This window comes from Peromyscus leucopus, chromosome 14 (assembly GCF_004664715.2).
Source record: "Peromyscus leucopus breed LL Stock chromosome 14, UCI_PerLeu_2.1, whole genome shotgun sequence".
Taxonomy (NCBI): domain Eukaryota; kingdom Metazoa; phylum Chordata; class Mammalia; order Rodentia; family Cricetidae; genus Peromyscus; species Peromyscus leucopus.
In genome coordinates this window covers 8,029,590-8,057,509 of record NC_051075.1, presented here as the reverse complement: position 1 = coordinate 8,057,509, position 27,920 = coordinate 8,029,590, and the positions used below count along the sequence as shown (strand labels likewise).

Below are 27,920 nucleotides of genomic sequence, written 5' to 3'. Positions count from 1 at the left end.
AGGCCTATGACAACGGCATCACCTGACAGTCTGGCCCTGTGCCAAGGAATGGAAAGTCAAATCCAATCAACAGAGTAAGAATGTTGTGTCCAGGAGGACACAACCTCAACCAGCGATGAAAGTTCACTCCACAGCATGACCTCCCTTTCAAAGGGAAAGTGAACATCGCACAGTCACAGTCAATGTTGTCCATACATCTTCTAGAAAGGGGTCACTGTAAGTGAGGCCTGTGGTCTTCACAGTGTTTGACAGAACTTTGGCTGGCAAGTCTGCAGCTAGAGGAAACTCAAAGCAGCCTCTTAAGCTTCAGCACTAAATGTCAGTGGTGAAAAGTTTAGGGGAAAATGTGGAGAAAAGTGGATGTTTCTAATCTGAATTTATCAAGAACCTAAAATGGGTTTATAGGTCTTGATCACAGCTAATGTAAACACTCTAAATGACAGTTAACTAAGATTGTTTTATATATATTATATATATAATATATAGTGTATTATATATATATAATAATTGAAGTAGACAAACAAAAAAGCTGGCATAGCAATAAACTGCATTGATTCATCTTTTCATCTATTTTACTTTTGTGCTTATAAGGCAGTAGAATATAGATATAATTTTTAAACAAGAAAATGTACACTATCATATTCCAATGTTACAAACAGACAATTTTGATTAAAAAAAAGTTTTACAGTTTTTTTTTTTTTATTTTCTATTTCCCCAGAACATAACTAAGGGCATGCAATCTTCTTTTAAAACCAGAGAGACCCCAAGAACTCTTTTGGACTTCAGTATTTCATCTTTAAACTTCAAATGTTGACATCATTAACTTGAAACCAAAGCTCTGGGCTCCAGTGAAAACTGATTTACTAGATACTGGGAACTCATGAGTGCTCCGGTCCCCCCAGCGGGCTTGCTGATTTTTCTTTCCCTTCCTCCTCTCTCCTCTTCTTTCCCCCTCAGTTTATTTTTTTGAATTCTGTTGCTTCTTTGCTTCTGATTCAGGGTCTTGCCATGAAACCCAGACTAGTCTTGAACTTGTGGTTCTCCTGCCTCAGCTTCCACAGTACTGGGCTCACAAGCCGGTGCCCTCTAGCATTCCCTTCAATGCCTCTCCTGCTGTGGCTGCTACTTCCAAGGCCCACACAGACCTCCTTAATTTCAGAAACCAACACCTCCGCATTACTAGCATGCAAATACACTGTACTTTCAAAAACATCCTTCACATTATGAATAAACAAGAAAAACAATCTTCAAGACAGTGAAAGCTGAGCACAGCTTCCCAGATGACAGCTGAAGTTTGCAAACACCAAGCTTACCATCTTGTTTACACAACTAAAACAAATGAGTTCCCAGGGTATCTTTCCAAGGCCTATTACCTGCTAGAAGATTTCTTCTGCCTTAACTACGTCTCTTTTAATTCTTCAGATCTTCATGAGAAAAATTTTCAAAATAATCAGTGCCCTGTACGAGCAATCTTTGTTAATGATAAATGTCTTGGGGTGTGTGTGTGTGTGTGTGTGTGTGTGTGTGTGTGTGTGTGTGTATGTATGTTGTTGCCAGGACTCCAACTCAAGGACTCATGCATGTTACTCTCCCACTGAGCAATTTTCATAGCATTGCCATGTATGCTTTGTTTTGTTTGGTTCTCAAGGTAGAAGTAGTTTTGATACTTGGAGGTGGTCTAAGGGCTGGCTGTCCAAGAAGGAAGATTAACACAAACTAAGCAACTGGGAGCTGAGAGCGAAGCTGCATGACGTCATTCATCACATGCTGTACTCATTTGAAGTTACGCTCTCTGAACTTCTCTTTAAATAAAACAAGAACAATACCAAATAAATTCTCAGTATTGGTACTAAATAGAGATTACTTGGAAATGTATTTCAAGATAGAAGTATAAATTAATATCTCCATAATTCCTCATAAGAAAATGAAGGAGAAAAATAAAGCAGGTTTAAAAAAGAAAAAAATCTAACTACCCAAGACTTTAGTCAATCAACCAATCAATACCCAGTGAAGACCTAGAGTGTGTGATTCAGACAAAGATGGATGGGACATGACCCATCACTAGAAGCCAATCAAAAGAGAAGTCAAATCAGGATGTAGATGAACACATACTGACACAGAGAAGCTACTAAGTCTAAGACATTGAAGAATAAGTGCTATCTGAAATGGATCAAAAAAGCACCACTATAGCCTAGAAGCATAGAGAACAGAATTCTGTACTCAGCAATAATGAACATTGAAATTGTGAATTTTAATTAACATTAACTCAAATGTAGCTCAGAGGTAACACGTTTGCCAAGCACACAGCATGCACAAGGTCCCAGTCTGATATCCAGCTCTGAAGCACAAAACAAACCCAAAGTAAAAAGCCAGAAACTACAAGTTACAGTGTATAATCTTTAAAAATCCACAGGATAGTTATTGGTGTAACACAAAGAAGTTGGATTACAAACACTGAGTTGTTGGCTGGGAGACCCAGGAATTACTCCTGTGTGCAAGATATACTTTGTAGAAATAAATGTAAAATTGAAGAGACATGACTTAGCCACTCTTTTTCTGCATACAGTAATAGATCCAAATTCAAATACATAATAATTACTGTGCATAGACATTTCCCCTTATACAACTTAACATAAATAGGAATGGGGTGGATCCACATTTATCTACAAGATGCAGTAAGATCAGACATGCTACCATTGCAGAGATGTTTGATCTGGTTGTTCACCATGTGCCAGGCACAAAACAGGGCTTCAAATCATATTTGCTGAATAAATAAGCTTGCGATCTTATAAACCTATTGTATATCATGTATTCAATACAAGTAAGACTAAAGCGTGAGCTCAGTTGGTAGAGTACTTGTTGCATATTCCAAAGCATTCCCAAATCTCACAAAAGGAAGTAAACTGGACATACTGGTGTGTGCCTTTAATGCCAGAACTAGCATTTGCCAGATGAAGGTAACAAGACCAGAAGATCAAGGTCATCCTCAGCTCATAACAAATTTAAAGCCAGACTGGCTGCACGACACTCTGTCTAACAAGGAATTTAAGAATTGTTTTCACTATTAAAATATATTATTCATACTTTAACGTCACAGGTTGACACTTGTAAGAACACAATTATCTCAATATTACTAGCAGAAATATAGCCAAAGATTCCAGTCTGTAGTTCAGTGGGTGACCATTTGCCTAGCATGCACAAGACCCCAAGTTCAATCCTCAGTAAGATAACAACAACAAAATATAAATACAAAATCCCCCTGAAAAGCAGGAGATAAGGAACAAGGAATCATAATTCAAAACTTTTCTGCAGGATCCAAAATCATTTGTATCACAATTGACAAGTATAATTGTAGGCAACTGTAAAATACATGTTTTTAAATGGCCTGATATGTCATCTACAGCAAAAGGGGTTCTTTGTTAAATCCCATTTTTAAATATTTGAGCGAGGTATCGTGGCATTAATCCACTTATCTCATCCTTTATTAACGCTTTTAATGCCAGCACTTGGGAGGCAGAGAGGCAGGTGGATTTCTGTGAGTGTCAGGCCAGCCTCATCTATAGATCGAGTTCCAGGATAGCCAGGACTACAGTGTGAGACTTGGTATCAATGAAATAAAACAATTTTGAAAGCTTGCATATAAAAACATTTCACCTAAGCATTTATTTCTGTTTAAAGTGTCACCAGGCATTCTATAAATAGAATTTTTCCTCTACTCATTTATAATATTTTATGAGTAATTAAATCAATAACTAATAATACCCCTAAGCTATTGTCAAATGCAAATAGTATTTTAGAGTATAACTCATTAGGTTTAAAAAAGCAACAATATCAAACCCACATTCTTACTTTGTGAGACACAGCACAAAGCCTCAGGTAAAAAAGAAAGAAAGGAAGGAAGGAAGAAAGAGAGAGAAAGAGAACCAATAACAAACAAATACAAATATGTACCATGAATCTAAGCAGGTATTTCTTGTGGTAAATAGAAATAAGGGGGAGAAACACAGAAATAAAAACCCTTAAGAAACAGCCAATACACAAAACTACATAAATGTACCCATGCACTCATTTAGCACAGATTGCTTCCAGTTTACATCTGATTTGATAATATTTACATATTTTGTGAAAAATATTTTCAAGTACTAATAAACGTCACATACTAGACCAAACAGTGAATAAGACTGGAGCAGATACTGTGAATACATGACAAAACTCTGGAATCAGGACACCAAACTGTTTCCACCCTCTTCCTCTACCCAGATTGTTTCATCCCTAGTAATCCAGTTGTGGCATGACGACATGTCTATTTAATATTGAGTGAACTTCAACCAAAGAGGGATGTCACTGATCACTCATTCATCTTAAAAGAATTTGTTACTAATTATAGGCAGGAAAAGTGGAAAGTACTTGTTACCATACTTCCTTTGACCACGTTTCAGAGGGAAGTTTCCAGAGCATGCTGCTGCATCCTGGGCAAGGGAAAGGAAAGGGAGACGAGGAAAGACAAAGCTAGCGACTTGAGCTGAAACAAACACCTTCAACCTTCAGCTACAACGGAACAGTAAACCTCAGGGCTGGTAGCCTCACACTCTTGCTTTTCAGTTTTTCTCTTGGGATTATGCCTGACTTATCTACCTTAGTAAGAAGAAACTGGGAAAAATCAAATGTTTTTGTTTAATTCTAGAGAGTGCATTAAAACCAAGACTAAAGAAATTTCCTAGTTATAAATATATAGCCCTTTATAGTAATTTCTATTTTACATTAATGACATGTGTTTTTTTTTTTTTTTTAACTGAAATCCACCTATAAGTTCAGGCACGTGTTTCTCCACATTTAGATGTCACCCTTTCTCTTGTGTGGAAAAACTATCATAAGACCAAAATGTGGCCTGTGCCTAAAAAATCAGTCAGCTCTTCCCCATCCTATGGTTAAGCCAAGTTTGATTGACATGCTCAAAGTGGGTGGTTTAGTCTTATGTCTTTTCTTGAACTCAGTGGATTTTGATATCACTTAAAAGAAAAATGCTTGCAAGGCAGACTTTGTGTGACTTTTCCCCATCTAAGTACTGGCCCAGCCTAGCTTAGCTTCTGAGAGAGGAGGAGACACGGCACAACCGTGATGCTGTGTCTGGAGACTAGTCACTAGGTTTCTACCTTGATTAGAAAATGCATTTCCTATGAAACCACCAGGGACCGAACAAGGATTTCTGCCTTCTTCCAAGCGTGTCGGGTGGGCTGTCTGTGCAGACAGACATGGGTCCCACCTGCACACAGCAGACGGAGCTGTTACGGATGAGAATCCTGGCTAGAAAAACACAGTAGGGTGTGGCCAGCAGCGCCTTGCTTCTCTCTAAGTAACACAGAGCATTCACTGCTCAACCACTCACGGTTCTCTACTGGAGTCAGCAGTGACTCTCAAAACTGAAAGAAAACGTAAATAGAAATAGGCTTTGGGATTGGAAAGTATACACTTACTACAGCAAAGCTTTCAAATGAGAAACATTTTAAAATATTTTATACAAATCACATTTTGTAATTCCCTAGTATGCTTAAAGGAATAAAAGGATGATAGATACACTCTTTAGATGGTATGGTTAGAAACTTGCCATGTTGGCTGCATAATGACGTCTAGATACACACATAATCTCAAATCAGGGACCATCAGCTTACTGCAGAAGACCCATGCTGCTGTCTTTACTCTGGGTGAGCGAGCACATGACAGGGTAGGCAAAATGTCCAACCTTACACTCCATGCTAGGCCTACATGGGAATCACCTACCAACCCCTCAGGGATTCGAAGGCCATGTTTTAGAATTCCCTATCTCTTATAAGATAAAGAAATTCAAATTCAGCCAAAGCATTTCTTTGTCCGTATCTATCTTAACAGGCAAGAGATGAAATCTAGAATTGGGCATGGTAGTTAATGCCTCTAGTTGCAGCTGGGGTTTATGATTTTAAGATCATCTTTGACTACATACCAAGTTTAAGTCCAGCATGGGCTACATAAGATCCTGTCTCAAACTCTTTAAAAAAAGAAAAAAAGAAAAAGGGAAAGAGGAAAGAGCTAGATGAGAGTGAGCATTCAGCTCTGGCTCTCGATGTGCTCTGAGCTGAACAAGCAGCTCCATGCTCCTTCCTCCGTACCTTCCCTGTCATAGCCAACTACGCCATCTCAAAAACATAAACCAGCACAAAACACTCTTCCCGTCAAAAAAGAAAACTAGAAAGGGGAGCTGAAGCCATGGCTAGACAGTTAAAAACACTCGCTGGTTTTCCAAAGGACCCAGGTTCAATTCCCTGCACCCACATGGCTCCTCACAACCATCTGTAACTCCAATCCCAGGGGATCCACTGCCCTCTTCTGACCAGGGCAGGCACTGCACCCACATGGGTGCACAGACAGACTTGAAGGTGGAACACCTAGACAGACACATACGATTTTAGAAAGAAGAAAGTGAGAACTCCAGGCTCGTACTGTTAAATGGAGACTGCAATATCTGCTTACTATCTGACACTGGAGACAGCCGGAGAGAGGAGAAATACATGTTTATCTCTAGGAAGGACTCTGAGATAAGGAACCACAGGCACAGGGAATGACTTTATGTACCCCAACACTGTGGATATGTTGCCTGTTGCCTTGGTGAGACACTTGAATTGTGAAAAGGGAGGAACAGCAACAGTGAGGTCAGTAACCAACCAGCTAACAGCAACAGACCTTCGATGATGGAGAGGCAGACGCTCAAGTCAGACCTCGGCCAGGAAACCTCAGCCGAAGGAAGACAGGACTGTGGAAATGAGTCTGACTGGGGCAATGTGCTCAATGTTGCCTCAAAAATCAGAGAAAGGCAGAGGCGGGAAGGTCTCTGAGTTCTAGACCAGCCAGAGCTACACAGTGAGATCCTGCCCCTTCCCAACAAAAGCGTTTAGAGAAAGGAAGAAGAGAGAGAAGGCAGAAGGGAGGGGAGGGAGAAAGAAAGAAGAGAAAGAGTCAACAATACACTAACAAACTCGTGGTCTACAACTGTAGTGATGGAACTCCTCTGAGAACACCCTCTCTCTTTGGCCAAAGGAAATGAAAGGAGACCACAAAGTCCTCTTGGCCAGTCAAACCCCACATTTAGTTGACGGAGAAAGATGTGGAGACCAGCGCTAAGAAGCAAGCTTTTACAAAGGTCTGCACTGTGTGCAGAAAGTTGTAGGTTACTAGAAAGGCAAAAAGTTAAGAAACACAAATCGCCGGGCGGTGGTGGCGCACGCCTTTAATCCCAGCACTCGGGAGGCAGAGCCAGGCGGATCTCTGTGAGTTCGAGGCCAGCCTGGGCTACCAAGTGAGCTCCAGGAAAGGCGCAAAGCTACGCAGAGAAACCCTGTCTCGAAAAACCAAAAAAAAAAAAAAAAGAAACACAAATCATAAGTGGAATTTTCCCGAACAAATTAGTCAGTGAGAGAGTCTTCACAGAACTATTAGAATAGATCTACGGGCACACGACACAGCTCTGTTAGAAAGTGTGTGTGCAGCTAATGCAAAGCCCTGGGCTAGGCCTCAGTACCTGTCCTTCAAGAGAAGACTGGAAAAGAAGCAGATTTCTAACAAGAACATGTAAGTATACCTCCTCTACTGCCCCAAAACTCAAGGTGGGTGTTGTTTAAAAAAAAAAAAAAAAAAAAAAAAAACTTGGGAAAAATTTTCTTATGGCTTTCGTTTACTCGAAGGTGTCACCATGTAGAAAATGCTTTAAAATCACCGATTCCCTACACGCCAGTCTGCCTTGACTAATTGTAGATGCTCCACTAGTACCCTATTACACGTATCAGATAAAGTGCGGTGGTTGAAAATAATTAGCTTCATAAACATATTAGGTCGTTCCTCCAATAGCATCCTTCTAATTGCCTTACATTCCACTGTCCCTTTGAGAGTAAGATGACAGGGCAGAGCTACAAGGTGTGCCCTGCCGGGAATGCTGCAGAACTCCAGAGAGCATCCTGGGAGAACGAGAAACCTAACCCTGAGCATGGACCATCCTGCAAATCAATCCCTACTGAGAAAGACTGAACTGACTAATGTAACCTAAAGAAAAAACTAGCTACAAAAATAATGTATAGGTGTATGGTGAACAAAATGAAGGGTAGATTTTAAAAGACTATTGTGATATGACCATTTAAAATGCGAGTTGATATACGACTTATATAATTTCAAATCCATATTTATAAAAAATTCAGTTCATATGCACACCTGTATGTACTACAGAAAGATTCAACTATGCAGTTTTAATTTTTCAAATGATATTCTCTGTGTGTGTGTGTGTGTGTGCGCGTGCGTGCACATGCAGTGCATGTGGACATCCTTTGGGGAGTCAGTTCTGTCCTTCTGCTATGTGTATCCCGGGAATAGAACTCAGGTCATCAGACCGGGAAGCAAGTGTCTTCATCCACTGAGACATGTTGCTCACTATACATCCATTACATTTTAAAACGCCAGTCGAAGTCTGTTTTCTAAAGAGATACACTAATAGTTCCCTAATAATAATAATAATAATAACAAATAGTAACTAAAGTTAATGTATATCATAAAGTGATTATGTGTTCTACACTTGTCTAAATTATGGAAATATATTGGTGCAAAACAAATAATGTGTTCAAACCATTTGTTTCTTAAAATGAATTAATTAAAAGTTATTTGCTTTTGTTTTAATGCCTATCCTTGCTTCAAAATTTGGAAATTCTCAAAAATTAGCAAGCAACAGCATAACATTGGGTTCCAGATTTCTAATTCAAACATTTTGTCAATAAAAATAAGAAATGTTCAGAAAATATTTTAGAAAATCCCAAGTGTTATAGTTTTATATGTGTTCACAATTTTGAAATTTCTCTTCTCTTACCTTCCGTCTGTACTTAAATATGGCATAGTCCCATGGATGCTCTATGGTGTGACTAAAGAGGAAAAGTTTGCTGTTAACTTGGCTAGCCTTGCTTTACCAAAGGACTGTAGCAATAAAGACAAACACAGAAATGGCTTGTTTCATGGAGGTCTGTAAGGGAACACAATTATCTGTGTTCATCTTGGACAAATGTCGAAATGATTGGTCGCATTTGGAGTGAACAGTTTCTTCCTGTACCTAGAAGTAAAAGCCTGTCCTACTAAGCATCCCCAGACAGAATGCTCTTCAGAAACCATATGAACTCTCCAGTCCTGTTGCTGAGAGCGTCTTTATGAAGCAATCCTTCCTTCATTCCAAGCCCAAATACTCTACTCCTTTCTCCAAGTCATTGTCTTGTTCTCTTCTTAGCACCAAGTGAAATTAGCTGGACAGAATTAGCTGAACAGATAGTTTGTTACATCATTTAAAATTTGAAATAAACTATGCCTTGAGTTTTATTAAACCATTTCAGAATTATGTTTACCCTTTGTTTACATTTCTTTTATAAAGAAAGATGTTTCACTTGTAAGTCTCAAATCTCATTAACCTGCCAATATGCAGTGGTTAAAGTAACATTAAGATGATTGGGATAACTGTCTTTACTTCTAGTGCATCTGTAACATGCCAGTCATGTTGAATATGACATGACCCTCACTCTTAAGAAACTCACAATCCCTGGACCAGGTATGATGATTCACCCCTTTAATGCCAGCACACGTAAGGCAGAGGGAGACAGAGACAAACTCTCTGAGTTTGAAAATAGTCTGGTCTACATTCTGAGTCTGAGTTTGAAAATAGTCTGGTCTACGTACTGAATTCCTGGCTAGCACAGGCTGAAGAGTAAGTAGTGAGACCATGTCTCTTAAAAAAAAAAGAAAAAGAAAAAAGAAAGAAAGAAAAGAAATCTACAATTCTCTAATCCAGTAGATACGAGACACATGATGTTGTAGGGTAACGCCGTAAGACAGAGCAGAAAGAAAAAGCCAAGAAAGATGGACAAGATGCAGTCTGAATTCAGTGTGAACTAGGACCACTGAAAGCTCACAGTGAAATCTTTTAAAGCAATAGGAGACATAAAAACTGTGTCATGCTTGAAGACTTGAAAAGTGAAAACAATTAAGGTGAGGAGACAGCTGGAGGGGACAGAGAACTGGAGGCACAAGAGTCAAGAGTTGAGTTGAAAAGAAGGTCGAGGTCTGGGTTATAGAACAATTTTCTGCAGCGCTCAAGCCTCGGGACTTTGGCCAGCCAGAGGTGCAAGGAGAAAATTAACAAGGCCAGACAACTGTGTGTGGATGCAAAGGGCAGGCTGGAAGAAAGGAAGGAGTAAAGGCAAGAAAACCAACCTCCAAACCTGTCCCCAACCTCTGTGCCAGCCGCCGCCTGAGGAGCCAGGAGCACGGGGGACAGGAAAGGCACAGGTCAGAGATTTGGGATGCTTCTGAGAGGCAGAACCGAAAGGACAGTGCAAACCAAGAATTTCCAGCTTGGACAGCAATGTCTCTTCATTTAGAAAGACAGCAGAACTACAGAGACACATTTGTTCCAGCCAGGCGGGGTGGTGGCGCATGCCTGTAATCCCAGCACTTGTGAGGTGGAGGAAAAATCAGAAGTTCAAGATCCTCCCTGAACATCCATGATAGTGAGTTTGAAGCCAGCTTGGAAACTTATAAGACCTATCTCAAAAATATAAATAAAAATAAAAGTGTGAATCCGTAAAACTTTGGTCTTTCCTATGTGAACTCTCTATAGAGTTTCATGTTGATTTAAACAGTGTTTTTCACCAATGCACAGAAGAAGGTGAGGGGATATTCCAGAGGTATCCTCAAGAGCATCTTTGTGGGGCGTTAGGGGAGAAGATGGAGGAGACAGCAGAGAAGAGATAGAAGATGGAAATAATAATAAGATGGTGGGTGTGGCTGCTCAGAGCCTGGCTGATCAGAACACTAACCAACACTCATGTGAGTCTCAAATGAAAGTAAGTAATTTAACTGAAGGTAAAAATTCACTTCTGTGGTCCCACTAGCCACACATCATCAGCTTAACAGATGGACAGTGGGGGGAGGAAGAAGGGAACCAACAGGGAGCAAGAAAGGAGAAGGGTCACATTGCTGACACTGAGGGTTTGACGGATGAAACACTCAAGAGTGAAAGCTGACAAAGACAGAGAATAAGAACAGGAATAAGAATCACCTTTGGGTATTGTGTTCTATCCTGGCAGCTGACACAGTACTGAAATCCTCAGAAATTTATTAGGATACGAAATGATCCAATGAGACTTAATCATTCACTCAGAGGACAGGTTGAGCCTCCACGGGACAGGAAGTGGTGGAAACACGACCGTCCCCTTCCCATGCTTTCCGCAGGAAGTGTGGCCTTGCATGGCTGCTGTCCCTGGCCATTGTCCTTCTGAGAGTTGGGAAGGTCTCTAGTTTTTAAGGCTGAAGTCTCAGTAATATGTTCCAGAGATGTGTGAAATACTTGTACCCAGATACCAAACAGCACAACAAATTCTCTTCTTTGGTCAAAATAAAAGAGACAGAAGAACATTTGCAGGGCCAAGGAGACAGAGCTCTTGCTTTGTGAGTATAGGGTTTCGGGGCTAATTGAAAATTCCGAACTGTCTTGATGATACTCCGGCCATCAGAACATACTTAATGCCATTGCACTCCACATTTAAGATCATTTGAAATGATCGAATTTATTTTATGTACACGTCACTACAACACTTTTAAAAACCAGGCTATAATATGAGGAATTTGAATTATATTTTTCCTACAAGCGAAATTGGTCACTTAATGAATGAAGCTTCTAGTACCCCGGCAGCTGTGAGAGCAAACAGACTACCTGGAGGTCATGTTTTTATACCTTTTCTTCTTTTGACCTCTTAAGTGGCTTTTATTCTTGAGAAACCCCTAACTACGCTCTATGCCAAACAGATAACAGACATGGAAAACAAACATTTCCAGCAAACATCTGTTACTTAAAGTAATACAGGTGCTCGGGAGATCAAGGTCTACAATATGGGTTTCATGAGGTGTAAGCTAGTAAGAATCTGTCCCCGTTGACATCTACTCATCTGATACTGTCAACAGTCTGAACACACAAAACGGGTTAGAGCTTTAAACAGCACTGAAAAGAAAAAGAATACATCAGACAAGTTTCATACTATGACATAATGTTCTCACAGTCAGTTTCACTTTCTACAAACTTAGTTTTCTGTGGCCTGCCACAAGCCAGATATTAAAAGGAAAGTTCTAGAAATAATTTATAATTTTAAATAGATTTATTGATAGAGCTTTGTTATGGTTGTTCTAGTTTATTATTACCACTGTTAATTTCTGGCTGCGACTAATTTATAAATTAAGCTTTATCATAGAGGTGTATGTACAATGCGAAAACAGCCTCTAGAATACAAGGTCCAAGGCTACCTATCCATGGAGACATGAATCCAGCAGTGCTATTGGAACACGTCCCTGGGGGATGAGGAGTAACTATGCTTCTCCTTTGGATTTACTTCATGGGTCAGTAGCTTCGGTTAGTGCTAGAATTGCAAAGTATAAATATCAGCAGTAAGCCCTGGGGCAACTATGTTTGTGCGGCAAAATGCTCACTCTGCAATTAAGGGAGGGCAAGTATCCATGAATCACTCTTCCTGTGTTCTGACAGGCCCTGGAGCATGGCTCAGGGGTAGGAACACAAAGAGATGCTGTAAAAAGCCAATGGCTACTTCTGTTTGTGCTGCTGCAACCTGGAAGCTGAAAACTTCAGGCTAAAAAGTACATCAAAGCAGGTGAAAGTTTGTGGATATAGAGTACTACAATTAACCAAGGATGTGAGCCAAAGTCTTTTTACAACTTACAGGATAACTAATTTCACGTGGGTTTTTACTCTGCCTCCCATCAGCATCCAGACTTTTCCTTGTGAACGCACTGGCTAAACTGAAGTAAATACTTGCAGGTTCACCTAACACACCCTGTTTTCTCTCCAAGGAAATGTACTCAGTATGGAGCATGGGGCCAGCATCCCAACAGTTCGGCCTTCCTTGCCCACCCCTGGAAGCTTCCCTCAGATCGTGCACAGAGTCTGCTGATGTCACAACCTGACAAATAAAAACACCTCACGACTGGAAGCCAGACACAGCACTGGCACCGTGCAAAGACAGACACTAGAAGAGGAACCCAACCATGGAGAATGAATGAAAGAAACGAGACAGACAAAGGGAAACACAAGAGATGAGTCATGCTGTACTTACAACTTTCAGCCTGATAGTCTGGCACAAACTGCTCATCATTGTCAGGTACCTGAGCTGAAGAAGAAAAAACAAAGTGTTTAAAAATTAAGAGAGGAACCGCCAAGACATAAGGAATGTCACGTCAGCTGTGTCAAGCAAGGCCTATTTTGATGGAGCTCAGGCCTGTGATTGCTTGCCAATAGCCTCCTCTTTAAAGCTGTCTTGACCGCATTGGAAGAGGAAACTAAAAAGTCCATGGATGCAACTGGAGAAGACGCGTGTGTCAGAAATACCATGGCGGCAGGTGTGATCCCTCTGAGGTTCCCCTGCCAGACGGAATTAAAGAGACGGCAAATAAAAGGTGCAGGATTCCTGGGTCCTGCATGGATGCACCTTGCACACGGATGCACCTTGCACACGAAGTTGTGCTAAAGGCATGTGCATTCACCCACTGCTGGTGCTGAAGCAGACCATTGCAGTGAACTATGCGGACTTTTTTTTCAAGTGATGTGCAGCAATCATACAAATCCCCCACATTTTTTGAAATGATTTCTTTGGGTAAGTTCTGTCTCCTGCCGATAACTGCCATAATTAAACACATTTGCCCTAAATTTGTTCAAAGCAAGCTATAAAGCTTTAAAAATGAAAAAAGCGTCATTGGCTTGGGCCACATGTAACAAAGCAATATATTTTAACAATTGTATTCACAATAAAAATAACATACAATAAAACAAATGTCATCTTTTCATGCAAAATATTTTCCTGGCTATGCTAGCCAGCACTGAGGAATCTCACCATTTGTCAGCCCCTATGGTCAGTTGACTTCCGGTTTTATTAAAGGAAAAGGACTAATTGGGCAAACATAACACATTTGGCTGCAACGAAAGTGCAAGTCCATTCTTTCACCTTGCAGTGTTTATTGCCTTAGATGTGGACAGTGAAATAACCTGTTCAATCTCGTAGGATATTACTAAGTTTTCAAACACACACAAATATGCATACCTTTTATAGAAACAAACTACACAGAACAGAAATCAGGTTACTTGTAACTTGGTAAACATGTAATGAACTGTCATCCTTATTAGCTCTCAATGTGATCTCATTAGCTAGTAATACTTTATTAATATTGTATAATACTGTAAATTTTTATCCGATCAAGTTATATTAAAACAGATGTCAATCAAATTTTTGTTTGAACAAACTTATTCTGTGTGGGGAATGTTAATTAAAATAATCAATCTTAGCCAGGCATGTAATTGCAGTATTTGGAAGGCTGAGGCTCATCCATAGTGTAAGGCTAGCATGAGGCACATAGTGAGCTCCGGGCTAGACTAGGCTGCAAGGTGGGACTCTGTGTTAAAAATCAAATATCAACAACAACAACAATAGCAATAATTACTCTCTGTTAAAATGTTTCAGGCTGATAAGTGACTTAAGAAAAAATCCATATTTAAAAAAAAGAATTTCATGATATAATTCCATGTAAAAACAGAAGACAGTCTCAATAGGTTTTTCTTTTCTATGTTTATCTTTGTAAATAGAAACATTTTGATGAATAAAACATATGTAACCTTGGTCAAGAATATAACTATCCCAGGATAGTTTTGCCTAATATTAAAATGTATATACCACAGAGTTGTTCTCTAATACCAATATTTTATGAAAGACACACTATTTTTTCCCTCATACCTGTACTTTATGGAAGACATACCATTCCCTACTGCCAATAAAAAATAAATAAATAACCAACAATAATTTCAAGTCACAACTGGTACCAACTTGATCAGCCCACACTAAAAGCAAGTTTTTCTTCTTATTCCACCGATATTTGATGCTATGTTTAACAACTTTCAAGTCAGACAAATTTCACCTCACAGACTGATGACTTGCCACCCCAACACTGCAACTTGATGTAACAATAAGGGGATTTTTGAAACCAATAAATGGAATAGTTTAAGCATGATCCCAGATAACTGGATATTAGATATATTCTCCTTTACAATCTCTACCACCACCACCCAAAAAGTCACACTCATAAATGCACTCACAAGCATTATCGTGGCCAGTTTAGTGTTTTTATGTCTAACAAACATGACTGAACAAAATGGGTGGTGGTGGTGCATGCCTTTAATCCCAGCACTCGAGAGACAGAGGCAGGCAGATCTCTGTGAGTTCAAGGCCAGCCTGGTCTACAGAGCAAGTTCCAGGATACCCAGGGCTACACAGAGAAACCCTGTCTCAAAAAATAAAAAATTAAAAAAAAAAAACTGATAAGAGGAGAAAAAGGGGGTTGAATTAGCATTCTCTTGGCTATTAACAAAGAATTTTTGCTACTGACAACATAGTTTTTGACTTTCTGCTCAGATTGATGAATTACACATGAAGAAATGTACTTTATAATGTCTTTTTACATATAAAATAATTACAAATGTTTTAATATATTTAATAATAGCAAATAAATAATCAAATACTGACCTTTTAGAAAATATGTCCATATTTTAATTTTTCCTCTAAATTAATAGCTAAACAAACACAGGCCAGGTATGGTGACACACACCTTCAGTCCCAGCACATGAGAAACAAAGGCAGGTGGATTTCTGAGTTTGAGGCCCTCTTGGTCTACAGAGTAAGTTCCAGGATATCCAGGGCTACCCAGAGTAACCAAAACCAAAAAAACAAAAAGCAAAACAGATATAACAATTGAGGTACAAAATATGCTTTTAAAAAGCTAACATTTGGGGCCAGAGAGATGGCTAAGTGGTTAAGACCTCTTGCTGCTTTTTCAGAGGACCCATGTTCGATTCCCAGCACCTAGCACCCCACATGGTGGCTCACACCATGTACAATTCCAGTCCCAGGGGACCCGATCTCCATGGGAACCAGGCACACACATGGTGCACAGACATACTTGCAGCCACAGTATTCACACACATAAAATAATGACATCATTTTTTATTTAAAGTCAACCTTCATTCCAGTGTAGTGGCACAAAGCAGACAAATAAACTAAATAAAATAAAATATCATTTACAATAATCTAATGAAAATCTGATGCTTGTTTATACGAATGGTTGAAAACAGGTAGTGAGTTATTCGCAATGTAATATGCTTGCATGGATATGCTCAGCCAGACCTTTTCCTCAGTTTCGCAGGACAGAGCTGCAGCTCCATAGAACAGATCACATGAGGAGCGGCATGAAAGGCCCCAGTGGGTGTGTGGTATGTGCTGGTTGTTGGCCTATGTATGGGGCTAGGGGAAATACGTAAGGGACAGGAGAATCTAGAAGGTGTATCTCACAGTACAGAGAAAATAGCTCCATACTAACAATTTGTAAAAAGAGTAAGGATGAAGGATGCTATTTCTGTTCTAACTCCTTAGCATACTGAATAAGTACTTCACACTTATGCTTGAACATATTACAGAATTTTAACAAAAAACATATGACTCACATTTTCACAGAAGCTAATCTTAAGAAACTGAATAGACTGAACGAAACAGCACGCTACTGAAATAGACAAAGGCTTAAGTCTACCTCCAACTTCAAGCTGGAGTAAAAGGAAAGCGTTTAACTAAAAACACAATTTGGATTTCGGCAAGGAAACTATGACACAGTATCATCACTCTTGTATCATGTATTTTCTTCCTTAATTCACAAAAATTCTATGAAGGAGCAGACTACAGCTGCCTGAAATATTGTTGCAAGCCATACCAAACCCAAAGTTGAAAATTAACAATATAAGCCAATCTAATTATTTTTAAATGTTTTTATTATTACATTACTGTCTAGTCTAAGCTATGCTTGAAGTGATTGTCTTTGGAGAATGAAAATGTTTCAGTACACAATGTAATAAAAGAGGGAGGAGAAGAAAAGAATGGAGAAGGGGAGAAAATATATAGCAAAGAGCAGTAAAGGCTTTCATGAACACTGAGCACGTAGATTTTATTGGTAATAGCTGAAGCAACTCTATCAGTTCATTGCACATTAATGGACCAGTTGCGATTGAGTCTCTGAATCTTTGCTTTAAAGGGATAGCAGCCGCACTCACTCTCAGCTTTGGCCTTCTCTAGCTTCCTATCCAATGCTGCTCTTTAATACTCTTTCCTGCTTCTACACAGCAGCACTGTAGGAAAGAGATTCATAAAAGTATTAATCGCAACCAAAATGTCACAGAATCAATGCCCTACTTTCAGACTTTACTATCGGTTCTTAAGCATCAGTGCCCTGGGGAAGAGCAGTTTTAAATACAGCTTGCTTTTGCTTTATACCGATTTCCAACTTTTAAATAAAACAATATTCATTGCTTAAGAAATGGTGAATGTTTAAAATTTTTTCAACTTTAGCTGCAGGCAAGTAAAAACCCTCTTATTCCTACAAACAGCTGTCTGATGAGTTTTCTTTTAAAGCCAACGAGTGTGGAGGGAGTTGGGAAAATTACAAATGAAACAAATGTCAAGTATTAAAGGGGTTAATATTTAATTAAAACCAGTTCTATCCACTGTAACAATGACCTGGAGCCAAACAAGGCGGAAGATGTATGACTCATTCTTTCTACCCGTGAATGAGACAGCTGATCTCCTCAGCATTTCCTCAAGACAAGCAGGCAGAACTGGATTTCTGCCTCCATTCACAAAAACACAGTCCAGCGTGAACCATGTGGCCCAACCACAATCGTTCCATGTCACACCCTTCCAGAGAACTAAAGCAAGTAAGCTGAACTTGCTGCTGCGTAAACACGGATTTTATTGCTCTGTCTCCAACAGATCCATTAGGAAACACATTAAAATAAGTGACAGAGAGAGAGGGGGGACGGGAGGGAGACAAGAACACAAGATGTACACACACTTATTTCATCCATCATATTTTACGGGGTACCTTGGTCCAAAACCATGGATGTACAAAACTTAGGAAAGAAAGTGGACAATAAGGAAAGGTGACGAAGGAAGGAGGAAAGAGAAAGGAGGAGAGGAGAGGAGGGGGAGGGGAGAAGAAAGGGGCACTCAAAGGCGTAGAGGTACCAGAAGTGGTAAGACACTTGCTGAGCATGTGGGAAGCCCTAAGTTTGATTCTCAGTAGCAAAATAATATCAGTGATAAAATAAACACATGGACTTTTGTTTTCACTTGTCTGTCATTCAAGTTTTGAGTCATAAGAATGTAACATATTATTGCTGAGGTTTGTAGCATTCGGATCCAGAGTTTAGGAGCAAATTTATCTGAAGAAATTTAAATTTTATTTTCAGTAAAACAAGAAAATCAACATTTGCACTGTGGTACTCCTTCTAATCCTAAAATGAGGCTTCAGTCCATGGAACAAAATAATCATGCATCCACTAAGCCTAGTTTTATACCACATCCGGTTTTAACATTAAAATGATTGCAAAGTAAAAGCATTAATTAGTGCAGAAATATAAACATATTTAAGTAGAAAGGGGAGGGCACTTCCCTAGACAGAAAGTCCTTTAATGCTGGACACACTCTTTATGTATGCAGGAAAACAGGAAGGTCTCAAGTCAGCTTCAGTTTCTAACTAAACTGACCTTCAGTGGCTTAAAAACTGAAAAGGGAAGCCCGGAGCCAGGCAGGGGCAGTCTGCAGTCAGATCTTCTCCCTCTACTTCCACACAGGCCTGACTCTATCATTCTTCTTCTTGTTTTTAATTACAAAATTGTACATAAATCAAAGAAATAAAGTTGCACTGCAACATGCAAGATATTACACATTCTCTGTAACTCAACTGGAAAAGTTCAGCACCATTTCACATGTCAGCACTTTCTAAAAACCCTATACTGTGCTCCACCAAATCAAATTTATCTATTTAAAAATAAGTTCTCTTCTTTTGTAAGTAGATCACAGATGAGCTACATTTGCATTCTTCCAGTGGATATTTATAAGTAAAATGCATTCATTCTACCTGCTACCTTTACTCCCACTGAGGGTTCTGTCACATCTGATAGAGCTTTCTGGTGCAACAAAACAGGGCCATGGTAGCAGCCACTACTCTAACACACCACACACACACACACACACACACACACACACAAGAATCATCTCCCATCCAATTCCAAGAACCTGTATGGACTTCCTTAATGCTGAACTATCAGATCCTATTTTAGATAATTGTATAAAATACCAAAGCTATAAAAACTGCACCAAATAAGAAAAAGAAATATGAGCACATCCAATGCCAATGTTGTGTTCTACTTTATTTTTAAAGTAGAGTGTTTGAACAATCAAATGAGTACCTCAAGAGTAATGTGTACAGTGGAGGTCACATGTAGAGAATAACAGCAACTCATATTCCCAGTAAGTACCATAAAGACATAGGTTGGACATAAATTTTGTAAAAGAAGCAAACTGAGGAAAATGTAGTCCGTCTCTATTTCTAGACCAACATGACCATTATTTGACAATTTCATAAGATCAAAAGGCGATCTCCTTATTTGTATGAGATAATAATGAAGTTTGGTGTGGAACACTGTTTTTAGTGATAAAACTCTAAGGTATAGCTGTAACTGCGCCCTGAAACTTGGCTTCACTGTGTCACTGAAAGCCTTTTACCCTGGTGGTGGTGAATCACCACTGGTGACTTTCTCCTCAAGCTCATTCATCACAGAGAATCTCAAGACACAAAGACCATAAGAAAATAGGACAAAAGTAGTCATGTTTCACATACAATGTATGCTGAAATACATTATTTTCCTGTAAGTTGTGTTAGTAGGTAAATGCTGATAGAATACTTGTAGAAATATGCAATGCTTCTTTGACTTGTCTCTTAATCCCTTCTGCTTCTGTTCCCCAAATAAAAAGTTTTGGACAGCACTTAACTATATAGAGCTTTCAAAACAAGTTAAGAACAAAAAGTTGCCACGATGTTGATAGGAGTGATATTTGAACTAGTTATTTCAAGGGATCAAATAATTCCAATTGCCTGTCAGTAGCAATCTAATTCAAAGGACTGAGAATCAATAAAGAATTGTCCATAGTGACGTCCAATATAAAGCAGCTAAGGTAACATTTAAAATAAGTGTAGTCTCTATTCCTTTATCTGGTACTGTGGTCATTGAAAACATTCTTTTGCGTTGTGTTATGTTTATTATAAGCCTTTCAATTGCAGCATTAGTGCTAGGAAAGTGCTTATAATGTGAAGCTGCATCCTATAAACATGTTTTAGATTTCTGCATGTGGATGAAGCTGCAGGGAAGAATGCAATTTTTTTTTTTTATAGAGGACTGTAGTAGATTGAATACACAAACTCTATCATTATCCTCTGAGAGTCCTGTCTTATCTACCTCAACTGCTCTTCAGAGATCAAACATATTTCATAACCCACAAGAATTAACTCATGTCTAATCAATATGTTGTACTGTGTATAATTTATAAAAATTCTTACAAGAAAAAATTCAGAATTCTAAGATGCATCATTTCTATCTAGGGACTTTGAGGGGTTTTTTTTTAATGTGATTATCATATGACACTTTGTAGCAAACTGGATTCTCATGTCCGAAAAGACTTTTAGAGACCTGTTAGACTTTCCAGAGGGATTCCAACTCATGGAAGAAACTAGGTAAATTGTCAATGATGTCTTTTTAAGAGATCAAAATGCCTTAAAATTCTATGATCATTTCCTTAGCTATGGAATGTTAAGAAAAGAAATAAGTTTATAGTTTGCCAGTTAGGTAATCCATTAATATCTGCCTGTCCAGCAGAGCAGAAATGAACAAAACTAGCAACAAATTAAATAGTCTAATTTTGGAAATCTCTTATTGTTCAAGTCATAAGATAAGCCAAATTAAAATATATGTGCACAATAATTATATTTAATTGCTAAGGACAAAAAATAAATGTGTATTCTATTAACACTAAAGAAACCTTATTATTAGATTTTTAAAAATTATCTTAATAAATTTTGCTTGCATCACAACTGGATGAATTAATGTAACTACTTTGAAAATGTTTATATTATTCTAAAATGCAGTTTGTAAATAGTAGCACACCTGGGTAGTCAATAAAAAACCTCCAACTTAATTTCTGAATTTAATTAAGCTTACGAATTCTTTTCTAAGTAAAAGCCCAGGTTCCTCCAACTACATTAGTCCTTATCTAGGTTTACTTTTTATAAAGATAAGTCTTCAGAGCTGATTTGCAGGTAATAAAGAGATAAGAATATTCCATACTGTTTTAAAAGACAAACTCGGATAAATTATTCAACTCTCTTATCTGAAGCCTAAGACACAAATAAAACAAGGGATAAGTGAAAAATGAAAGAAAGAAAATGTACTGAAAATGATAAAAGTCTGCCACAGATCCACATTTTAAAATTCCAGAAACAGCTGCTATGCACATTCAAAATCTGCCAGCCAGTGCACTGACTTGGATTCAGTTTTCAAATCTAAACATCTTAAGAACCAATAAATCTTCCACAACAATTAAGGTAAGTATGATAACTTATTTTGGATAAGCAAGTAAATTCTTGAATAAACAAAATTCTAAATAACTTTCAGCTTGGCAAACCCGACATATAAAAGTGAATGCAAGAGCCTCTGCAATTTTTCATGAATTAGCTGTTTCAATACATGGTTTATGTTGCAATACTAAGTAATCTATTGCAGTAAGTTTCACTTAAAGACAAGCAAAAATGACCTTAAATTTAAAAAACAAAACTTTAACTAATACTTACCATTCATTAACATATAAATGCAATCCCTCTTTCAAAGGATAATTAAGAGCTATTTAACTTAAATGATTTTGAATCATTTAAGATTGTAAAAGCCTTCTGAAGAACTGGAATTATCAGCAAGACAAAGAAACTTGTTTACATGCTAAGAGCAACTTGATCAACTGCACACAAGACCATAGCTAAACGCTCATCTGTCTACCTCAGAGCAGCTCCAGCGGTCCTGGGTCCCATGTGGAGACTCTCCCGTTCACTTTAAACCATCTTGAAAATCGGTTGCCAGAGTCAGATTCCCCACAGAAAGTATATATACATATATATGTATCATAATATACTAAATATTTAACAAAATATACTAAATATTTAAATATCAGCAACTTTCTCATTACACACACACACACACACACAATCTTAAAATAACATCTCACAAACATGGCAATTCCAAAAGAAAATATTAAAATTGTAGATACCAACAAAAATCCTTCTACCTTAAGAATATCTGAACATATGTCAAGCTTTACTAAGTCACATCTCATTGTCCCTATAAACAAAGTTGCACACAATAAAAGATATAATAGGTTGTTGCATGATTTTTTTTTTAAATCCAAAATGCCATTAAATGTCTCCACATTAAATCCTAATAAAAGTGACAAGACATCAAAAGTCAAACTTCGACAAACATTACATGCATCATAACACACAAAACAATTTTAAAATCTTCAACTCCCACTAAAAGATTGGCTTTAAACCCACAGATTTCCTAACTGTGAGATACACACCTAAGGTTCTGTGCTGTGAACACGGAGGGAAGAAGACACCTGCACTTAAATCTTGAAGCATCCCGTCCTGATGAGCCCAGAGAAACTAATTTCTGCCATCAGAGAAGTCCTCCACCAGAACACCAAATAATCATATGCGCTGCTCTAAAGGAAACAGCAAGCCAGCCGGTTCTGGCTCGAGGTCTCTCGAGGTACAATAATATAAACCTGATCAATTGCAATTAAAATCTGAACAGAGACTTAGAACCTGAAGTCTTGGTGCATTAGTTCTTGCCAAAAGCAGATGTGATTGTGAGCTGGAAGCAATTTCTCCTAGTAATTTGTGATGACACTGGGTAGTGCAGCCCCAGAGTCCCCAAAGACAAGCTCATCAGAGGCTCTAATGTATTCATGACACATGAGGTGGCTCTTTTAGAGCTCAATTAATTGGGTTGAACATTAAGGCAGCAAGTTCAGGATTCCCTCCATCCCCTTCTAGAGCTGCTTTTCCCCTTTAAAACATTTTTTTTTTTTTGCCTTACCTTCAGCAAGCCATGTTTCTTGTAACTGACTCAGATCCTGAAAGAGTTCTAAAAAGCAAGGAAAAGACACGTAAGACTCAACAGTCTGCAGTCTTCATTAACTGAAAACGTTTGTCATGATGCTGGCATTCAGGACAACATCAACTGAACACAGGAGTCATCGCTGAGTATTTGAATAATCCTGCTTACTTATGACATCGATTAGGTGATACTTAGGAGATCTCTTTAGACAACTAAATAATATCAGTTATCTTTTTTCTCTTTAACAAGTAATTAAGAAGTAAGCTCAGAGAGAATGAAAAACACGCATGCACCAAAGTTCACCCAGGTGTTGAACTAAAGATTATCTAAGTACACTTAACTCTTGCTAAAATAGGACCAGGGTAAAGATTAGAGAGACAAAACATCTTCTAAGTTTATAAACAAAGTCCCAACAGAGCTTGAGTCAACTCCCAAGTTATATTTTCCAGCCCAATGCCTCGACACTAACAGGGGAAACTTCATATCCAGGCATTTAAAGAAAAACTTCTGCATTAGCAGACTTACAAAAGTCGAAGACAGACAGTGCCCTGGCTTTGCTTTATTATCAATTCCAAACTGTATTCTGGCATTTGGGGTGTGGGGTGGGCTTGGAGGGAGGGAGGTATCTAATAAGAATGGAAATTTGATGAAGTTTCAGAATTCAGTATACTTAATTTAAATTCCTCGAACTGAACTTTGGTAACTGAGTCTAAGTTTCTTCAGTCCGGTATGAATGCCACACAGAATTGAAATAATTCCTAATACATTGACCTTTTACCAACAGTTTATAGAAGAATCTGAAGCCTCATTTACCAAATAATATAATAACTACTCATTAAGCCTGAAGTTTGATCTAATGAACACTTCAAGGCCTATTAACAAGATGTTATGACTTCACAATATAGTCATCAAGCTCACTCATAAAATTTCAACAGTAGTATATGGCTTCATTTATATTGTTTAACTTGTAATAAAGTTGAGAGAAAAACGTAAGCAGTGTGCATAGGTGCTTACTTTGTCCCAGGCTGTTAGATAGTTTTCAATTGTTACCTCAATGTAGGGGATTAACAGTTATATGCCATATGGACAAGAACAAACACTAAATAATGTTTAAAAGAAGGTCACTGTTAGGTGTTAATTTCCTTCTTTCATTAGTTTGTGACCAGACCATAAAATAGTCTCCAAGGCAAACTCAGTGTGGGAATGATTGCGTGTAAAGTCCATGTTAAATTCAGGAGTTTCAATGTTTGTTATTTTTTAGATGAGATTGAAATGGGCCTCTTCTTTGGAGGGTGTCAGTAAGAGAGGGGTTCAGCTCAGAGTCAAACCTCACCTTCTGAATCATGAGCCAGATCTCTGTTAATGAATTTTCTTTTCCTGACATTTGTTGGTTTCTCGTTACAATTTCTCCCACGCTGACTCTACAAAGGGAAAGATAAAATCCTTTAAAACATAAACCTCAGATGTCACACATGAAAAAAAAAAAACATGCATACATAACATAAGCCTACTGGATCCTCTCTCTGAGTAGAAAAAAAAATATTGGCGTTCATAGGAGAACTCCACTATGTATTGTCGGACTTGGACAGTGAAAGCCCAGGCTGAGAGTTCATCAGCAAAGGAGAGTGGCTTCCCAGAGCAGATCCAACACTCCTGCTCATTCGCGTCATAGTTACATGTAATCTCAGCATCGAAACATTAAGCTAGAACACTTAATGTTTTTTACTAAATCAACTCTAGATTAAAACGGTGATTCCATTCTCTCTCAGACAACACCCCCACCCGCAGTAAGAGAAGCCCAAAGAATGGAAAACTGAAAAAGCGAGGAAATGAGAGGGGAGAAAAGCAACCCCCACCCCAAGACACCCCATGTAAACAAAAAGTGTCAGCATTTGTCTCAACTTCGTTCTTTTCAATGTGGCAGACAAACCCAGCCACAAACTTTGAGTACAGCTGCAGCTGCCCTCCGTCGTCTCCGCTTCCACTCATCGTGGGCACTTTGACCAGAAGGGGTCTGAAAACAAAACTATGCCTTATCCAAATCACTCAAAGGTAAGCTCATTTTGTAGATGGGTCTTCAAGAAGCAGAGTCGCCCTACAGTGGCAACAAAGCAGATAAAGTGTCTGCAGTCCCAACCCCTGCCGCCTCCCTTCGCATCTCTCGCTCTCCCCACCCCCGTCCGAGTCAAGTTTATAAACAGCAACTTTCGAACTGATCACTCACGTTGGTGACCACGTAAGGCACTTGCTGGTCATAAAATCCATCCATTTTGCTGCTCTTCGCAAATATTAGCTCAGTGTTTTAGATTCTGAGCATTTAGCTGGAGATTTCCTCGGGATCTGGACTTCTATCAACCTAGAGGGGAACAAGATGGCTTTTAGGCTTTAAAAAAATCATGAATGAAGCTCTTGCATTTGCATAGCTAATTGCCCTCGACAGTCCCATTCACAAAAATAACCCTCCCCTACGCCGCCTTCTTCACCTGGATCCAAAGAGAGCTAAGAGAGTTCACAATTTACATATTTTCGGTCGTATCAAAAAATCCTAACAAGAGGCAGTGTATTTATTTACACTCTGGACGTTCCCTGCTCAGTCAGTGTATCCCAGGCAGCTCTGATTCGCAAACGTGTGCAAAACTAGCAATGGCGATCAACGAGACTTGCTTTTCACCTAACGGGACTAAAGAGAAGGAGACACCTCTTTCATAAGGATAGTTTTTGCAACCCACAACCATGCAATTATCTGGAGAGACATAAAAAGTTGTTGGAAAGACCCACCTGAAGGCCACGCTAGGCGAACGGCTGCAAAAAATTCCCTCCAAATTTAATAAAAACATTAATTATTGCCCAGCACTTCCCCTTGGAAGCCGAAAGCGCCTCTGACCGAGCTCAATTCGGTGGTTTTTCCTCTACTTCTCCTCCAGGGGCCTCCAATCCAAACTGATGGATCGCTGCCTCCCATTGGCTCCACGTCTCTTTCACAAGATCAGATTTCGGGCTGTCAATCAGGCGCCTTTCGGCCCCTTCCCTTGGGTCTCCTGCGCCCCTCTTGCCTATGCGACCGCTCTGCGGGGAGGCGCAGGGTCGGCACCCAGAAAAGCCGCCAAGGAAACCTTTCTAACTCGCTGTTTGGTCAAGACCCGGGGAATAGTGAAACCTAGTGTACCGAGCCCACCAGTTCTCTTTCCTAGCGTGTTTGATCCATTATTAGGCAGATGTCCTTAAAGCCCTGTCGTGAGGTTCAGGTACAGATCTACAAAGCGAGTGTCCCTAATCCCTCTTCTCTACCTCTGACCCGGAGCCCACCGCACGCTCCAGCCTCGCTCCCCACTAGCTTTCGGCCCAAGCTATTTTCTCATTTTTCAACACTAACCAACACTAGGGATTATTGGACCTTTAAAAGAAATACATTCTCAACTCAAACGACCTCCTTTGTCCGTAGGATTTAAAAATACTGTAAGGAAAGCAAGCGGGAGAAGCTGCTTCTTAGGAGAGGTGGTATCAGGAGGGAGGATCTGGAGGAGTACGGAGCAGCGAAGGCGAGGAAAGTATAAAAATCAGATTCACTCTGGCGGGTGCTGAGAAAAAAAAAAGAAAGCTCCTGCAGGCCACAGAGGGGTGGGGGAGGACTGGGTAGTTCAGATGTGTCCCCCACCCACCCACCCCCGACCCGCCGTTTCCGGAGCTTTTGTTATGTATACAGAGAGGCGGAGAGTGTCACTTACTGTACTTGAGGATTTCACTTCCTCCACCGAGGAGGGGAGGGCAGAGCGGGGAGAGCTCGGGTTACAAGGACAATGATGGGACGTTTGGAAGCAAGGACATCTCTGAAGCCGCCTGCCCACGGGGCTTAGCTCAGATGTCCCCCCCCCAGCTGCTGTCCCACCCGGGATAGGAGGGAGGGAGGAGGGGACCCGGAGCCTCATGGTGCTGAAAGTCACTCGAGACCCTAGCGGCGACCTAGGCTGGTGACTAGAGGACTTTTCCGGCAGCTGTTTCGCCCGTTGACAACGTGCTGCCGTTCTCTATTTCTATCTGAAAAGTTTCTTTCCTTAAATGGAACATGGTGGAGACCTTCAAACCGGAGCGTGCGCGCCTGGCACTCCAGACCCGCCGAGGAAGAGCGAGGTCTATGACAAAACACTCTGCGTTTCCTCTTGGGGAAAGTGTAGTTTTCGAGGGCACACACAATACTTGGCCCAGAGACTAGTCCGAGCACCTCTCGTCCCCTTTGAGAGAGAGCTGCATCAGAACCTGGGCGACCGCTGCGTTAGGGGCGCCGCGAAGCTGGAGTCGGGAAGCTCTGGATTGCTTTGTGGGGTTGCAACCAGAGCAGGGGACAATAGCGCGGGTACCCAGCCGACCTGCAAACCCGGACAAGACAGCAACAGTTTCCAAAGCCCTTTTCCGAGGCCAGAACCAGACAGGTATCCAGGGCAACCGGGAGAGGGCGGAGCTTCTCCAAAGGCCCCGCGAGTCTGTCCCTGCAGCCAATGAGGAACCGTAGATTTCCAGTCCATTGTTGTTTATTGCTGACCCCGCAGCGCTCCGCCAGCGGATTGGCTACTTTCGAGCAGGGGGTGTTGCCCGTGCCTTCCCCTTAACCACCTTTCGGCTCCATTCACAAAAATCCCAATCTCTCTGGGTCACGTGGTTAGGGGCGTGGAGGGACAAGGAAAAAGATACAACAAAGGCCCAAGTTCCCAACACCACAAAAGTTTTTATTCGCCACTGCCTCCCCTATGCACCCTTGGTAACAAATGACAGTAGGTGA

The 27,920-nt window shown here is 39.9% G+C and overlaps 1 protein-coding gene across 6 annotated transcripts in view; it reads right to left on the bottom strand.

Moving 5' to 3' along the window:
• Etv1 (ETS variant transcription factor 1) overlaps positions 1 to 27,573 on the bottom strand; it is a 90,512-nt gene extending 62,939 nt beyond the window's left edge. The window contains exons 1-5 of one of the 6 annotated variants that reach the window (XM_037210505.1): positions 27,511 to 27,573; positions 25,371 to 25,502; positions 24,480 to 24,567; positions 23,126 to 23,173; positions 13,173 to 13,226 (exon numbers count right to left, since the gene is read on the bottom strand). In XM_037210505.1, coding sequence (XP_037066400.1) covers positions 13,173 to 13,226; positions 23,126 to 23,173; positions 24,480 to 24,567; positions 25,371 to 25,415 — 235 coding nt within the window. In that variant the 5' untranslated portion in view covers positions 25,416 to 25,502; positions 27,511 to 27,573. The other 5 variants (XM_028872284.2, XM_028872285.2, XM_028872283.1 and 2 more) reach the window with 5 other exon arrangements.
• Positions 27,574 to 27,920: the final 347 nt, after the last annotated feature.